Source organism: Ovis aries, chromosome 24 (genome assembly GCF_016772045.2).
Source record: "Ovis aries strain OAR_USU_Benz2616 breed Rambouillet chromosome 24, ARS-UI_Ramb_v3.0, whole genome shotgun sequence".
In the NCBI taxonomy this organism is placed as follows: domain Eukaryota; kingdom Metazoa; phylum Chordata; class Mammalia; order Artiodactyla; family Bovidae; genus Ovis; species Ovis aries.
Genome location: NC_056077.1, coordinates 2,094,061 through 2,111,216, shown reverse-complemented (window position 1 = coordinate 2,111,216; position 17,156 = coordinate 2,094,061). Strand labels below are relative to the sequence as shown.

General features: G+C 63.3%; 1 protein-coding gene across 3 annotated transcripts; it reads right to left on the bottom strand.

Moving 5' to 3' along the window:
- Positions 1-601: 601 nt before the first annotated feature.
- On the bottom strand, positions 602-11,824 carry NHERF2 (NHERF family PDZ scaffold protein 2). Of its 3 annotated transcripts, XM_027961280.3 has the most exons (7): positions 11,471-11,824; positions 8,957-9,157; positions 3,910-4,089; positions 2,350-2,503; positions 2,228-2,271; positions 1,815-1,877; positions 602-1,581 (listed from the first exon to the last, which is right to left on the bottom strand). In XM_027961280.3, exons 1-7 carry the CDS (start codon positions 11,681-11,683, stop codon positions 1,423-1,425), a joined length of 1,014 nt encoding a protein of 337 aa, XP_027817081.1. In that variant the 5' UTR covers positions 11,684-11,824; the 3' UTR covers positions 602-1,422. The 3 variants fall into 3 exon arrangements, with proteins under 3 accessions (XP_027817081.1, XP_027817082.1, XP_027817083.1); XM_027961281.3 differs by lacking the exon at positions 1,815-1,877; XM_027961282.2 differs by lacking the exons at positions 8,957-9,157; positions 11,471-11,824 and adding an exon at positions 6,383-6,519.
- Between the last annotated feature and the right edge of the window lie 5,332 nt (positions 11,825-17,156).

Genomic DNA, 17,156 nt, shown 5'->3' with positions numbered 1-17,156 from the left:
ACTGGGGCGGGGGCGGGGGGCAGGCTGGAAAGCACATGCGTGAGCTGTGTGCACACCCATGCTCACATGTGTCTGGAACAGGGCGGCCTGGGAGGCTGGGATGGGGACGTGACGATCTGGGCTGTGTGCTGGGGCGGGGGTCGTGGGAGCCAGCTGCAGCCAGCTGTCTGGAAGCCCGCAGGGGACACCAGCTGCTTCCCTCAGCAGCTGGCTGGGGACCTGGGAACACGCCCCCTCCTGAACTTGTGCCCCAAGAGCCTGGCTCCCGCCTCGAGGCCCCGCCCCCGGTGTTTACACAGCCACCTGGCCTCATCCTAGGATGCCAGCAGGCCCAGGCAGGCCAACACAGGGCAGAGGCCTGACCTGCATGCTCCTGCAGGGGGCTGGGGCCCAGTCTGGTAACAGGAGGGCAGGGCTCCGAGGCACAGGGGTCGCCAGTGCGCTGGGAGGGGCCAGGCAGATGGATCTGGGGAGCGGAGGCTTAGGAAGGGGGCTGTGTGCCTCAGCTGGGTCTTGGGCCGTTGCGGGCTGCCGCCTCCCTGCCTGGACCATGGGCCCCCAGCCCCCCACACGCAGACTCAGGAAGGACAGACAGCCAGGGTCCAAGGAAGGCCTGTTTATTCTGAGGGCGCGCATGCGCTATGGCTTGTAGGGCAGACAGCGATGTCGGTCGGTGGGTCAGGATCTGGGCAGAGGGAAGGCAGATCGGGGCTCCTCCCGGGAGGCTCCCGGCAGGGGCCAAGCCCAGAGCCTGGGATCCTTCCTGGGGGCTTCCCTGCAGGCATGAGGGGCCTGTCCAGAGGTGCCCTCCTCAGGGGCACGGGGCCTCCATCCTCAGACCACCCACCCCAGGACAGGGCAGAGGGCATCTCTCAGAGCCCCTGCCCTGAAGCCTGCGAGCCCCCAGCCCTGTCCCTGGGACTCCCACTTGGAATGGCTGCTGCTGAGGGGGTTGGGGGGGAATGGTGTGCAGAGAAAGGTTTGTTTTATTGCAAGTATTTAGAGAGCACGTCCTGAGGGGGTGGGGGCGGGGCTCTGCTATTAAGTGGAAACATATGTGGAGCTAGAGATCCTTCTGGGGAAAAAAAAAGCAAAAACACAAATTCCTGTAAGTCAGCAAGCCCAGGCAGTCAGCACGGCGGCCAGCCCGTGGGTCACCACCGCCCCTCCCCCCTGGCCCTTGCCCCCCCCCCTTTCCCCCCCCTGCCCCTCACTGTCTCTCTGGGTCTCTCACATCTCGGGGGCTCCCTCTGCCCATCTTGTGGCCACACTCCCCTAACACCCTGCGGGTGGTGGTGGGACCACCCCAGCTTAGGGGTAAGGATGCCCCCTCCAGTCCACCGGGGCGTGGGGAGCTCTGGGCAGTCCGAAGGGCAAGGCCCAGGCCCGTGGGGAAGAGCCGGTGGGGAGCAGGCAGGGGGCTCAGAAGTTGCTGAAGATCTCGCGCTTCCGGTTCCAGTCCATCTGTGGTGCCCGCTTGTTGACCCTGGTGGCTCTCGCCTTCTCCTTGGCCTCAGCTGCTGTGGGGCTCAGGTGAAGGCCGCTCTCCTGAAAAGGGTCTCGCTTCCACGTGCTGCCATCCTAGGGGTGGACACGGTGGGCAGGTGGCCAGTGAGCCCTGGACCCCAGCCCCCAGGCAGGTGGCCCTCCCCAGGGAGCTGGCGCCAGAGGCCACCTGGCAGCAGGCCCAGGAAGGCTTCCTAGAGGCGGCGGCCTCACGGCTCAGGCTGACAGCTCCACAGATGCCCGCCCCCAAGGCCTCAGGCCCCCCAGCATGTGAGCAGCAGCACTGGAGGTGGAGGGGCACCCACTACCTCAGTGTCCTTGTCTAAGCCGGGCAGGTCACTTCGGGACGAGCACACGGAGCCACCATTGAGCTGGGAAACCAAGGGTAAGGTGTGGCTTCAGGGGCCCACCCAGGAGACTGTGCACACGTATGTGCACACATGGACACAAGTGTGTGCACACACGTGCACACCCCAGAGCTGCATTTACTCCTGCATCTGGCAGTGGCACTGAGCCTTGACTGCAAGCTGGCGGTGCCCGAGTGCCCTGTGGGGTGGAGTGCGGCTGGGCCCGGACAGGACCCAAGGGGCCTTAAAGCTGGGAGTGACAGGGCCGGGCTCAGTGTCACAACCATGTGACACCAGGACTGAGGTCTCAGGAGGGGCTCCCAGAAGTGCCCCTGAGGTCCCCGAGCCCACCCTGTCTGCTCCCACCCTCTCACCTGGGCCGAGCTGGTCCCGTTGGTGACCGGCGATGGCAGTGGACCTGTGGGGACAGTATGTAACTGACCACTCGGGTCCCCGATGCTTCACCCCAGCCCTGGGCCCCAAAGCAGCCGCTCACCTTCCACATGCTCCTCGGTGGGTGTGACCCGCAGCCGCTTGAAGTGTTCATCCGTCTCGGGGTCCACCACCAGCAGCTGGGCCTCGTCCTCCCGCGCCTTGATGCTGGCCACCACCTCTGCATGGCGCAGCCCCTCCACATTCTGCCCGTTCACCTGCCACCAGCACAGGGTCAGTGCTGCCTGGGGACTGGTCCCCACCAGCCCCCCAAGCCACCCGGACAGGTGTGGCATCAAATATTCATCAGTGCCGTCACCAGCTGCAGCACCAAGAAGAGCACCAGCTCAGGTTCCCGGAATCTTCCTCCTGCAGAGGACCTGGGGCCCAGGCACACAGACGTGGATAGATGCACACAGACACACCTACAGGCACGCAGGTGCAGACACACACACAGATACACGCGGACACATACAGGTGCACAGGCACGCGCACACACGGACACACCTACAGGCACGCAGGTGCAGACACACACAGATACACGCGGACACACATACGGACACACCTACAGGCACGCAGGTGCAGACACACACAGATACACACGGACACATGGACACACCTACAGGCACGCAGGTGCAGACACACAGATACACACATACAGGCGCACAGACACACACATAAACAGACACACCTACAGGCACACAGGTGCAGACACACAGAGATACACACACATACAGGCGCACAGACACACACAGATAAACGGACACACCTACAGGCACGCAGGTGCAGACACACAGATACACACAGACACATATAGGTGCACAGATGCACACGCACAGATAGATAGACACGGACACACCTACAGTCATGCAGTTGCAGACATAGATACACTCGAACATGCACAGGTGCGCGCACACACATATGGACACACCTACAGGCATGCAGGTGCAGACACACACACAGATACACACAGACACAGGCGCACAGACACAGACATACCTACAGGCATGCAGGTGCACACACACAGATAAGTACACACAGACACACAGGCCTGCAGGCGCACACACATAGATAGATACACATGGACACACCTACAGGCACACAGGTGCAAACACACAGATACACATGGACACAGGTGCACAGGCGCACATGCACACACACGGACACACCTAAGGCATGCAGGTGCAGACAGATAACACAGGAACACACCTACAGGCACGCAGGTGCAGACAGATACACAGGGACACATACAAGTGCACAGACATGCATGCACACACACAGATAGACACGGACACACCTACAGGCACATAGGTGCAGACACAGATATACACGGACACACCTACCGTCACGCAGGTGCAGATACACAAGGACACACACAGGCACACAGAGGCACATGCACACACACACATAGACACGGACACACCAGGCATGCAAGGGCAGACACACACACAGAGATAGATACACATGGACACAGCACGCAGGCACAGACACATATACACACGGACACGGATAGGCAGACACGTAGGCGTACACACACACACAGGCACAGACACACAGAGGCACGCACAGCAGGACACAGGTACACACAGGGCAGCCCGCTCCCCGCAGCCCCAGTGGCAGGTACCTCTATGAGTCGGTCCTGGGCACGGAGACCAGAGTGGGCAGCAGGGGAGCCGGGGTCCACTGAGCGGATGTACTGTCCGGGCCGGGACTTGTCGCTGTGCAGGTTAAACCCGTAGCCCTGGGGGCCCTTCCGTAGGTGGCAGAGCCTTGGGCGCAGCTCCCTCAGAGGCCCGTTGGCATCCTGCAGGCGTCGGGGACACCTGGTGAGGTTCCAGCTCTGACCTCCTCCCATCTGAGAGATGCTGACGCCCGAGGCCTCCAGCCCACACCCACCCCACACCCCGCTGGGTGCCAAGGCAGCGCTTGGCCTCATACCCCCACCTGATGGTAGCCCCTCGTCTCAGAGACCCGTCCTGGGGTGTGGGGGTGCTTAGGCCACCTACGATGATCCAACTTTGGGATCTTGGACAAAGGCTTGGTTTCCAAACCCCCAGTGGGCCTGTGATGCGATCAAAGGCCTTACAGTGGGATTGGGAGAATCCACTGGGTCGAGGATAGGGCTGGGCGCAGACCCGAGCCGAGGAGGGAGCAGGCGAGGTGAGCTGCCCCGTGTCTCTGTTCCAGGAGGGCAGCCCCGCCTGTTGTTTACTCCGAGTGTGGGTCTGCTGGGGTAGGGCTCCAGCTTTGTTTACACTCCCACAGGTCTCCCTGGGGCTGGTGGCAGCAGCTGCAGCTGTGTTTGCCTTCACATTCCAGAGCAGCTGGAGCAGCCCCCATCCCCACACGCTGGAGCCCAGTGAGCAAGCAGAGGGGCCTGCCTCCCACCTGCCCCTCTGACCCCGGGGGCTCCTGGTGCCCTGAGGGTGCCCACCCACACCCAAGGGCCCTGCCTCCGTTTACCTCTGGCATCCTGCAGTAGGGCTATGGGCCAGGGGGTGCAGGGAGCCGTGCAGGCAGGGGCCAGACCCCAGGACCCCACCGGGGCCTAAGGCAATGACCAGCGCTGAGTGGCCAGCGGCCGCGACGCTCAGTCTAACATGGCGGTGGCCGGAGGGAGCAGGCGGCCAGCAGCTCAGGTTTCCCCAGCGCTTAGGGCTCAAATGTGCGTGCAGGGGCGGGGGTGCTCACCGGGGCCTGGCCTTCCACCTCCCTGTGTGTGGCCGGGGACACTGGGCCAGGTGGGGGGCCACACTTGGGAGAGCCAGCCTCCAAGCCTCCAAGCTCACCCCAAATCCCCCAAATCTGACTGTGGCCACCCTGCCGTGGAACCAAGAGTGCCCTTCCTTACAGGATGGTACCTTGCCCCAGCATGTGGGCCTTCCTACCGGTGGGGAACACCTTCCAGTCCAGCCTGGGCCCCTCCTCCAGGGGCCCGTTCCTGATCCCCAAAGAGTCCCTGATCTCCAAAGCCCCCCAGGAACCCCTGCTGCAGGCCACCATCTGCCCCAGAAATTCCAGGGGCTGGGGCTTCTGCTCCTCCATCCTCCAGGGGATCGGCTGGGCAGACACCCAGGTTCTCCAGGACCCCACAGACTGGGCCCTCTCCAAACACAGCTGCAAGCACAGGTGTGTGGCTCTGAGGCAACTCTCAGGCTGGGGCTGTCAGACCACAGGTTCCGAGGCTGGCCAGGGCCGTGTGGGACCCTGGACGTGTGACATGACCACACCTGGTAGGTGGACGCGGGCCCAGATGGCCGAGGCACCTCACACAGTCACAGAGACCAGACATCCAAACACAGGCGTGCAAACAGGCTCCACAGACCCCTGCGGTGACCTGTGGTGTGAGAGACAGCCCTCCCCTGAGGCTCTTCCCACGCCCTCCACAATGGTTCCAGGCCGAGGTCTTTCAAGGCCCCCAAACAGGAAGCAGGACTAGGGGGCATCCGGGGCCATGAGGCCAGACTGAATGCAGTCACTTCCGGTTCGAGACCACACTGGCCATCTCCCTGGCTAGACCCAGGACAGCCATCTCCCGCCACTAACATTTGGCCCACATCCCTCGCATTAGGATCAGGGTCCAAGGAGCACCAGACTTGGCACTGGACCCTCGGGCTGGGGGGCTGCAGTGGCCGAAGAGTGAGGCCAGTGGCCTGGGCACCCAGAGGGAGGCCCCGGGAGAGGCCCAGCGCAGCAGGCTGGGAGGGGGTGCAGGCTGGCCCAGCGCATTGCTCGCATTCCTCTCTCCAGCCTGGCTCAGAGCTCTTCCTGCAGCCTCCCAGCTGGGCCCTTGGGCTTCCAGGGGCTTCCAAGCCCCAGTTCCAAACAGACTGCCCCTGAGCTGGACAAGCGCTTGACTCCCAGCCCTGCCTGTGACCAGTCCAAGAGGCTGGCATGGGGGTAACTCTTGGAGCCAGGCTCTACACCCCCCCATATGGTGACTCACCAGCCCGGGCAGAGAAAGGCCCCCATTGTTGCTCAGGGTCCAGCCTGCTCACACCAGGGTGCCCAGGGTCCCCTCTGCCAAGCCTGGGTGCCAGAGACTTAAGCTGGGTGCTGTTGACCTCACTGCCCACCCCGCCCCCAACCCGCCTGACCTGCACAAGCCCCCGAGACGGGCTCTGTGGAGGGGCTCCCGGGGCCGGGGCGGATGGCACGGCATTCCCAGAGCGGGCCATGGGAGTTGGGACAGAAGCGTCGGGCAGGGCGTCCAGCTGGAGTGGCCTGAGCTCTCAGGCCAGCACAGCCTGCCACCCCATTTATCCACCTCCCACTGTGGCCCAGGCTCCCCAGGGACGGGTGGGGACACGGGGCTGAGTCACTTTGGGGAACAGGGTGGTGACTGAGTCCCCCTCCCTTGCTCAGGCTCCAGCCCGGCGCCCCCTACCAGCCAGGTTTCCGTCCCAAGAAAGGAAGGAAGGAAACTGCTGGGAGGCCCTGCCCTGCTCCCAGGACCCAGGGTTGGGGAGGCCAGGAGGCCAAGGAGGGTACCCTGGCCGCCAAACAAGAGGGAGTCCTGCTGCAGCTCCAGGTTGGGGGCAGGGACCAGGAACCAGGGGCCCCCCCCAAAGCCTACCTGTAAGCCCTGCACGCCCTGCAGGACCCTGTCCCCTCACTCCCCCAAAGGCCTCCAGAACTCAGTGTGAGGGGAGGTGTGCCTGGGGCCTGTCACACCCCCACGGCTGGCACCGCCCGCTGCCCCATCTCTGATGGAGGCGGGCCCCCATCACCGCTGTCAGGATCAGCTGCACCGCAGCTGCAGCCACCCCAGCACAGCCCGAAGCAGGGCTGAGTCACCACTGACAGCCTTGACAGGCCCCCGCGGGGAGGGCCCGCCGCACCAGTGTCCCCCACCCCCCCTCCCGCACCCCTGCCCAGGGCGGGAGGAAACTGAGGCTGCGAGAGCCAGAGGGGCCCTCCCTCCCACAGGGCAAACCACCATCTTGGTCCTGCAAGCCATGCCATCGGTTCTCCAATCCCACTGCCATCGGGGCTCCACCAGGGCAGCCCTGTATACGAGCGCTGTCCAGGCAGGCTCCCTGACGGCCCACAGGGGCAGAAGCTAAGCCTGGTTTGTGGAGGTCGAAGAGCCCCCGCCCCTCCTTCCCAGGCTCTGAACTCTGCCAATTAAATCACGGCTCGCTGGTTGGGGGGGTGGAAACCAAGAGACCCTGTCCTCAGGGACTCCCGTGAACTGAAGCCCCATCCCCAGGCCAGCCCCCACCATGGAGGGACCTGCCAGACGGGCCCCACTTTGTTCCTCTAAAAATAAATCCAGAGGAAGACCCCTCCTAGGGCTTCCTGCAGCCCCCAGAGCCTGAAATAGTGGAGGGGAAAGGTCCCACCCAAGGACAAGGTGCCTCCCCATCCTCCAGATAAGGCCTGAGGGCAGCTTTTTCCACAGGAAGGTGAACTCAGCCATTTGTGTCTAAGTCAATGGATAAACGCCCAGGGCGCTTCCTCCTGGGGGTGAGGTGCCCTGGGAAGGAGGGAGGCTCCAGCTCTTAGGTGGGGGCGGGGGGGTGCTCAGCCAGCACGCTGCGCCAGGGCTCCCCTGAAACTACAAACCTAACCCTTAAACCCCTACTGTGGTCTTCAGTGGCCCCAGGGCAAAGTCCAAATTCCAGGACTTGGCACTGTGGCCCTAACCAACTCCCAGCCTGCCCTCGAGCCACAGAGAACAGAAAGGGTGGCAGGGGTTCATGCCCATGCCTGTGCCCAGGCTCCCCCCTTCCCCCCACTGGGAATGCCCTTCCCCCAGGGGAAGCCCGAAGCCCCCCAGCACCCAGGTCACAGGCCCAGCAGCTTGCCATGGAGACAGCCAGGGGAGGGCAGGTGTCAGGGGCCCCGGGACACCCAGAAACTGCCCTAGGCCAGTGGCTCTCCAAGTGGGGCCTGGGGAACCCCTTAGCTTGAATCCTTCTTTAAGAGGTTTTTTTTTCTTTCTTTCTTTCTTTTTTTAATAAAATGAGGCGGCAAGACACGAAGGCAGTACCATGGGGCTTCCGGGAGGTCTGGACAAGCAGGCTCAGCAGAGCTCTGCATGCCGCCCCAATAGGGCCACCCCTGTCAGGCCTGGCTACCCAGCGAGAGGCAGAACTGGGCTGCCCCCACACGAACCCCCAGCTGCTTCCCAGCTGACTTTTCCCAATCCGAAGGGGGCAGCGAGCAAGGGCAGGTGCCCCAGCCCCCACAGACCACCACTGAGCTCAGGACCCTGCCTGGAGAGTCTTCTCAGTCCTACAGAGGAGGGCCAACCCGCTCCACAGCTGTCACAGCACAAGCAGGCTCCTCATATGGACGGACAGAGAGACAGACACCCAACACAGGCACAGAGCTGAGCATCCTCAGTCTTGGGACATCCCAGCAGCCCCTCCCCACGTCCCTCAGCCCCCAGGCCAGGGAGGGGGCAGCTCGTCAGAGTGACCTGTCCTTCCTGGGACAGCAGCTCTGACGAGCATCCCAGGGGAGAGGGCCCAGACAGGGGCGGGGACAAAAGCCAGGCTACTGGACTGCAAGGGCTGAGAGCACAGGCTGAGGGCAGAAAGGGTGGCTCCAAGTAGCCAAGCGGGTCATCAGCAGGGGCGGAGAAGGGGCCCGGGGGGCAGCGGAGGACAAGACGGTGGTGTGGATGAGGCCAGGATCGTCGCTGTGAGCAGAGCCCACTGTACCTCCTGGGTGGCCTCGGAGCTGAGGCTGCCCGCTCGTGCCCAGTCTGGCTTCGGCTCCCAGGGGTCATGGGCTGGCGGCAGCCCTCGCCGGGCCATCTCCTCGGTGCAGGTCAGCTGCCGCCGGCGGAGCTCCTCGTCTGTCTCCTTGTCCACCACCAGCAGGCGCGTCTGCCCCTCCACGGCCTTGATCCTCTGCACCACCTGGGGTAGGCGAGTGTGGGACCGAGTCACAGCCGGCACTCCAGGCAGCACAGGGCAGCGGCCCCACCCCGGGCTGGCCCAGGGCGGCAGGCAGGCCACGAGCCCAGGCAGCGGTGGGCGGCTGGACTGAGAGGCCCGCTGGCCCCACCCCCCACCCCCGGCTCCAGCAGCTGCCTCCCTTTTCTCCCGGGGCTGCAGGCACCAGGGCCCAGGCTGCAAGGGCCTGGGAAGTGACAATGACCGTGTTCGGCTGGGCTTCAGGTTTTCAGTCTGCGGGTATGTGCCTGTGTATGGCCTGCAGCCTGCAGCCTTCTAGTTCAAGGTGTCTCTAGGTCTGGGTTTGAAGGGGAGAAGTGACTCCCTGGGTCCCAGGCTCGGGGTCTCTGTGCCTATCTCTGTCTTTCCAGGAGTGGAACACGGTCTAAACTTCTGCCTCTAGGCCTTCTGTTCTCTTCCAGACCACGACCTTGAACTTATTCCTGCTAGAGCAGCGGGGAGACCACCTGCGGTCCTGTGGCAAGGCGCCTACTCAGGTGCACACCCACAACCCAGAAAGCGGGATTCAGAGGCCGTAGGCAGAGGTGGGCAGGGGTAGGTGTCGTTACGCAGTGTCTGTGACGTGTCTAGAGCACGTGCAAGACCATACCTGCCAGTGTGTGCCTGCAGGAGGGCAGTGCCCACTGGGCATTGGTTTAGGGAGGGCAACACCCAACCCCTCCCCAAGGCCTCGGGAAGGACCGGTGGGGCCCAGTAGATGCTATCAAAAGAGGAGGGTCTGAACCGGGCCCATCTTTGCCCCAGCCCTCCTCTACACCTGTCTCTCCCCATCACTCCCAGAGTCACAGGAACCCTGGACCCCGATGCTTCCTGACTGTGGGACACAGACGAGTCACCCAGTATCTCCAAGGATCAGTTTTCTCATCTGTAAAATGGGAACTGGAACTGTACCTTCTCCCTGCCCAGACAGTAGGAAGGTCTCACAGGGTCCTGTGTCTGAGGTTCCTAGAGACCAGCACCCCAGGAGGCCTGGGACAAGCAAGCTTCACTCTTGGGGCAAAGGTGGCGACAATGATTAAACAGAGGCCAGGCCCTCCCCATGGCCTGTCCATCCAAGCTCTCAGCCCTGACCCTCACCCTCCTTCAGCAAACAGTCCATCCAGCTGACACTCTGAGTAGACGACAGAAAGACAGCTGACAAGGGGAAACACAAAACCTCCAAGGATATAAGCAAAGGGCAGCCCCCAGCCCAACCAGGAGCCAGTTTATGACTCTCAAGGCCCAGGGCTGGTCCTGCAAAAGGTGGGGTGAGGGACACAGAGGACCCTAAGTAGAAGGGGTGAAGAAGACTGGTCTTGAGCCATGTGAGTCACTGGACACCCCCTGGGGGTTAGAACCTGCAGAGAACCTCCTTCTGGCCTTTATCTTCCGCTGCAAGAGGCAGGGGCTGCGACCTGCGATCCCAGCCAGGCCGCCCAGCAGCCTCTGAGGACAGGAATGTGTTGCCACCAGCGGCAACTCCCACCAGGATCCAGACACCCTGGGCCAGAACACACACTAGTACACCAGGCTGCAGACACACACAGAAGAATACACACAGCCCGGCCGGCAGACACACAGCTGGGACACGTATACACGCAGCCACACACAGGAGGATACACACACACACACCCCCCAGTTCACACACCTCCAGGAAGGCAGACCTGGACACACACACGCACACATCTAGGGGTGCAAACCTATATAATCATATGCACACAGTCCAGCACACACACTCACTCAACTGATGCGCCCACACACAGGTGTGCCCTCGCTGTGAAATCCGCGGCAGGTGCACTCGAGGGCCCTGCGTTCACACACATTCACACACGCACATATATACACGCTGGGTGAAAAGCACCGGGGTCCCAGGCTCACGGAGACCCCCGAGGTGCCAGCTCCTCCACACACTGCCCTGCGCCGGAACAAGACCAAGAGCGAAGAGCCAGGACTGAGACCCGCAGGAGCCGCAGTGCGGGCCCCTCCCTTGCCAGGATCCACCCCCCTCGGTGCAGGACCGACCCGGGTGGAGGAGGCGCGGAAGGAGGCCGGCCGCCGCGGCCTCGGGGGCCACGTCCCCCGCCTCTCCACGGGAGCCCACAGAGGCCCTTGTGCGATCCCCTCCTGCCTCGGAGAAGGGACGGAGGCCTGGGCGCAGGCAGCACCGAGCCCGGTGGTCACCGGCGCGCGGGGCAGGGACGCGCGCTGGGGCTGCGGGGTGGGGGTGCGCGGCGGGTCTGCGGGCCGGCGGGCCGGTGGCGGAGCGCAGACACCCACCTGGTGGTGCGTCTCGCCCTCCACGTTGACGCCGTTGACCTCGACCAGCCGGTCTCCGGCGCGCAGCGCGGCCGCCTCGGCGGGGGAACCGGGCTCCACGCGCCGGATGAACTGCCCGCGGCGGCCCTTCTCCCCGTGCAGGTGGAAGCCGTAGCCGTGCTCGCCGCGCACCAGGCGACACAGGCGCGGCCGCAGGGGCTCTGGTGCGGCCATGGCGCCCGCTGCCCACCGGCCGGCCAAGGGCTGGCCACGGCGCTCACGCCCGTCGCAGGGCGGGCAGGGGCGCTGGGGCGGCGCGGAGGCGGCGGCGTCGCTGAGGACCCGGTGGCGGCCTCGGAGGCTCCAGCTCGGCTCGGCTCCCGTCGCCTCCGGTTCGGGCTCGGGCTCTGGCTGCGGCACCGCCCCCGCGCCCGCCCCTTCTCCGCCCCCTCCGCCCTGCCGCCCCCGCCCCGGGTCCAAGCCACCCTGGCCATTCCCCTGCCTCGGGCCACGCCAGCCCAGGGAGGCCGGGAGGAAGACTGCAGGGCCAGGGGACCCCCCGAATCACCACGACCCCTATATCTAGCCCCCATTCTGGGCAGCATCCTATCCCAGTAACACTGGGTGAGTGCTGACTTTGCGACCCGGTGGACTGTAGTCCGCCAGGCTTCTCTGTCCATGGGATTCCCTAGGCAAGAATACTGGAGTGAATTGCCATTTCCTTCTCCAGGGGATCTTCCCAACCCAGGAATCGAACCCGTATCTCACGTCTGCTGCATTGGCAGGTGGGTTCTTTACCACTAGTACCACGCGCCTACTAAATGAACAGCACAGGAATGGAGGCAGGCCCCTGAGGTGGGAGGAGGGGCTGAGAAAGGGTCCTTAGGCTGAAGGACCCCCACCCAGGGGCCACAGGGCCATGGCTCTGCCCACCCTCCTCGGGAAGCCCCCTCCCCTCTCCCATGCCCCGTTCCTCTATCAGGATCCCTCCTGTACCCAGCACCAAGTGCCTGGATGGTCCTGGAGGCAAAAAGAGGGGATTGAAACTGACCAGGCAGCGGCCCCTCCCTATATCCTGGAGGCCAGGCTGAGTGACTTCATGGCCCTCTCCAGGAGTGTCTGTGCCTCTCTGTGCTGTGCTGGACCAGTAAACATTCCCCCTACTAGCCCCTCCCTCTAGCAGGACCCGCACTCCTGTCCCTGCCCACCCCCCGCCCGGTGGGTGACTGCAGAGGGTGAGGGAATGAATGCACTTGTCTGGCTGGAAGGAAGGGGTCTTTGCCCCTCCTCTCGACCTGGGATGAAATGCACTGACGGCTTGGGTGCCAGCTAGACCCTCCTGCCCCCAAGCCCGTCCTCCCCTCCCCTCCCTCCACCTCCTCCAAAATGAATGCCCCCTTCTCCCAACCGATGGACAGCTGCTTATTCTTCGTGCATCTCTCTGAGTACATGCTACCCGGAACAACCCTTGAGGGCTCAGGCCATTTTACAGGAAACAGGTCTGGAGAAGGAAGAGACCCATACAGGATTCAGGGGTGGGGGGTGTGATTCCAAGCCCACACTCTTCAGCTTTCTCAGTCACCCATACAGGAAGCCAGCTGAGCTGCAGGCTCACCCTCAACCTGCCCCTCCCAGCCCCGCTCAGCCCCCTGAACCTACCTGGTCCCCAGGGGTCAGGCACAACCAGCCCAGACAGTTCCCCATGAGGGCACAAGTAAGCTCGCTCAGGCCCAGTCCTTGCCGCTCCTTCTTCCCTCACCAGTGCCTTCAGCCTGGGCTCCTTGCCTTGGCCAAGCACGGCCTGCCGTAGGCAGCCTCCTGGGCCACAGCCCCTTGGGTGTCCACACCCGAGCTGCTGCCCCTAAAAGCCACTTAGGCTGCAACAGCAAGGCTGCTCCCCCACCCCCACCTCTGAGTTCCTCGCTCATGCTGCTGTAGGCTCCTGCCTGACTAGCCACCTCCATCTGTCCATCTGCTGTCCACAGGCTGCCTGTCTGGCCTTTGACTGGCCTCCCTGGACCCAACCTGGTACCACGGTGCCCGGAGTCTGTGAGGATGAGTATGGACAGTGGGGGTCCACGATATACTACCCTACTCCCCAGTGCAGGTGGGGCTTAGGGGTCACCCTGTAGCAACCTAGGACCTGCCAGGTATGCTCTGAGGCCATACCATAGTCGAGGGAGGTGGCAGGATGGGATACCCCCCTCCCCAGAACCAAGGGGTAGGGAAGGTAGGACTCCCTGGTCCCTTGGGTCAGGATGCTTGGCGACCTCTTCCTCTTCTATAGAGCAGACCTCTCAGATCAACCTGCAGCCTAGGACTCAGCCTGTGAGTGAAGATGAATGGGGACAGAGCACCCCTGGAGGGTGGAAAAAGCAGGGGATGTGCTCACAGCCAGGGGGCAGGAACACTGCCTCCCAGAATCACAAAGGCGGCCCCAAAGCTAAAAGCCAAGGAAGTACCAAGAAAGGTTAACAGAGTAACAAAGACGACATCAGAACTGGCCGCAAAGTGAGTGGGTAGCAGCTTCAGAATAAATGCAGCAGCTACTACCTGCAGGGGCTTCCCGGGTGGCGCTAGTGGTAAAGGATCCGCCTGCCAATGCAGGAGACGCAAGAGACTTATGTTGGATCCCTGGGTTGGGAAGATACCCTGGGGAAGGAAATGGCAATCCACTCCAGTATTCTTCCTTGGGAAATCCCATGGACAGAAGAGCCTGACGGGCTACATTCCTTGGTTTCGCCAAAAGCTGGACATGACTGAGCACGTGCACGCGTGCGCGCGCGGACATAAATAAATACACACACACACACACACACACACACACACACTACCTGCAGGGACCAACTCAGAAGGGGGAGCAGGAAGGAGTGAGAGGGACAGGGAAGGTGAAAATGGTTCCAAGCAGCTCTCTGGAAAACTCTCCCAGGCCTCTTCCTTTAGCCTCTCTCTGCGGGAGTGTGAGACAAGAGAGGCCAGGCTGCCAAGGAAAGGGAGAAGCCTGGGAGGTGGCCCGGAAGCGTGCCCTGAGGTGTTTGGGCTGGAAGCTGTGTTGCTGGGGTCGGGCTGGGGCTGGGGTGGTGAGCTGGAGGGGCAGACAGGCAGTCAGGTGCAGCTGAGTGGAGGTCTGGGTCATGCCCACCCCCTCACGCTGGTGCACTCACCCACTTGTGCCATCTAGGCACGCTGGGGTGCGACAGAGGGACAGGAGGTACGTCAGACCTTCCAGTCCTCTCCCCTGGTCGACCTGGGCTGGGACTGTCCTGTGCTCCTGTTTCGGGGGAGGGGGTTCCCTCTGACCTCTGAACCTACCTCCCTGCGGAAATGGGGCAGAGCCTGGGCCTGGGCAGAGACTCTGGGGCGTGGCTGTGGGCAGAGGCCTTGTCACTGGCAGAGGGGAGGGCTGGGGGCCTGTGGGGGGTGGGGGCAGCCATTAGTCTGATGCTCGGCTAATGGGCCTGCGCCTCTCGGGCCGGCGCGGCCTCCCTAGTGGGCATTAAGGGCCTCGCGGGATGACCAGGCCTCGCTCACAACCCCTTCCTTCAGCCTTCGCCAGGCCTCTCTTCAGGGCCCCAGAGGGGAGCAGGAGGGACCAGCGCAACGGGAAGAGATGAGAACAGGAGGTTCGGGGCGGAGAAGGAGAGAACCGAGAGGTCGGAGGACAGATGAGGTCGGAGGACAGATGAGGTCGGAGGCGCCCAAAATCTTCGGCGGGGGACGCCCCGGCAGCCTGCCTCGCCCACCCGATTCTGGTCCCGCCCACCACCCGCCCCAGCCCCGCCCATCACCCACCCAGCCCCGCTCGTCGCCGGAGGCGCGGACCGCGCCTGCAGCCCAGGAGAGCAGCCGCGCAGCGCCTCCTGCCGGTCCTGCTTAGGATTGCAGCGTCCAGGAAGCTGCCCAGGTTCCCACCCTTCTGGCTCTGACGGCTCCAGCCTTGCCGGGTGGGAGATTCGGGTGAGGCCCGCGCCCTAGCGCTGTGAGCATTGCTGGAGCATAGGGCCGCCCTGGGGGTGGTAGACAGAGAAGGCGGGCCTCTGCCGAGCTCCCGATGGGCTCTGCTTGGGCGTCTTCTCCAGGCAACATGAAATCTAGCCCCTCCCGTGACTCATTCACTGGCCACTTGGCGTCAGGCCCTGGTGAGCACCGGGGAGGCATCGCTGAGACCCAGGGAAGCAGATTTGTGTACCTTGGCGAGAGGACGCGCAGGGCTGGGGCAGCCCCCAGGAGAGGCATATAACCTGGCCTGGGGCCCTGGAGTGCTCAGGCAGAGGGGGCCACAGGGCTGCTCTGAAATCTTCCAGGAGTTCCTGCAGACTGTGTGGGGAGGGGAGAGAGGAATGAGAGAACAGGGCCCGGCCTCAGAGTAGGAATTCCGTTTCATGAATGGTGGGAGCCCTTAAGGTGTACTGCACTGGGGGTAACAAGGTCAGGACACCCACGTTCAGTGAGGAGCAGGGACAAGGACTTTGGGGGGTGGGGAGGTGGGGCAGTAGGTTGACCTGAGTGGTCTGCAACTTCCCCCAGTGCAGAGGGGAAAAAAAACAAAAAACACTGAGTGGAATCAGGGAGCCATAAGAATTAGAAAGGTGGAATCAGACAGAGTACTACCCACACTAGCAGGCCGTGTGGAAGAAAGGTGCACCCAGGAGTTGAGAGGCTTTTGCCAGTGGGGAGATACCTCCAGAAGGTTCTTCCTAAGGCTGGGGTAGGGAGGGTAGCATGGGGTCTGGCTCCACGTGGGCCTCCCAAAGCCAGGAGCTAGAGAGACCGGAGGCCACCCTTCTTCCTGTCCTTGGTGGGTGCCCCAAGGTCTGCCTTGCCACCCAGCCAAGCGAGGATTAGAAGGGCAGCCAGACAGCATCTGCACAGTGACCGAGCCCTCCAAGGTCCAGGACACTTGTGGGACTCCAGGTCCATACTGAAGAGGGTTGAAGGTGGGGCAGAAGGACGGAGTGAGGGGACCACTGGCAAGGGACCCAGATGGAGGGAGGCCCTTGCAAGATGGCAGAACACATTTATACAGGGGACTGGGGACAATAACTGGAAATGCAGAAGGGGACCAGCAGTTGAGGGGCCTCTGAGGATGCAAGGGGGTGTCAGGTGGAGGTCCTTCCTTCCTAGGGAGAGAGCATGGCCATGGCAAAGGGGCCAAGGGGTCCCCACTTCCTCTCTGGCAGCCCTTGGCTGAGGGAGGGAGGGGTTCCGAGGAGATCCAGGTTTCAAATGAACGCTGGGAGGTGGGGGATGGGCTGCCAGGTCTTAAGATCCTCCTCCCTTGGGGAAGACGTTCTCCCCAGGCTGGCCAGGGGGCACAGTGAGGAGACCCCCTGTGGGGCTCCCTGGAGGCTGGGGTGGGGGCTGCTGCTCTCCTTGTTCTGCACACATTGATGCGTGGCAGCCGGACACACACCCCTCCCACCGTGGGATACCTCTCCCCTCCTTGGGGACCCTGGGACCGGGTTTGATGACTCCATCCCCTACAAGGAGGGGCAGCAATGGCAGAAAAGGGAGAAGGGGACCCAGCCCCAGCAGTGTCTCTGCCTCTGTGCCCCGCTTCTGCCGCACAAGGACAAGCAGATCTCGGCTGGGTTGGGGCAGAGAGGGCGGAGCAGGAGTGGGGCGGGAGGAGGCGGGGGTGGGAACGCGTCCCCCGGCAGGCCGGCGGGCGGGAGGGCTCCTGACATTTGCCAGGGCGTGGGCGCGG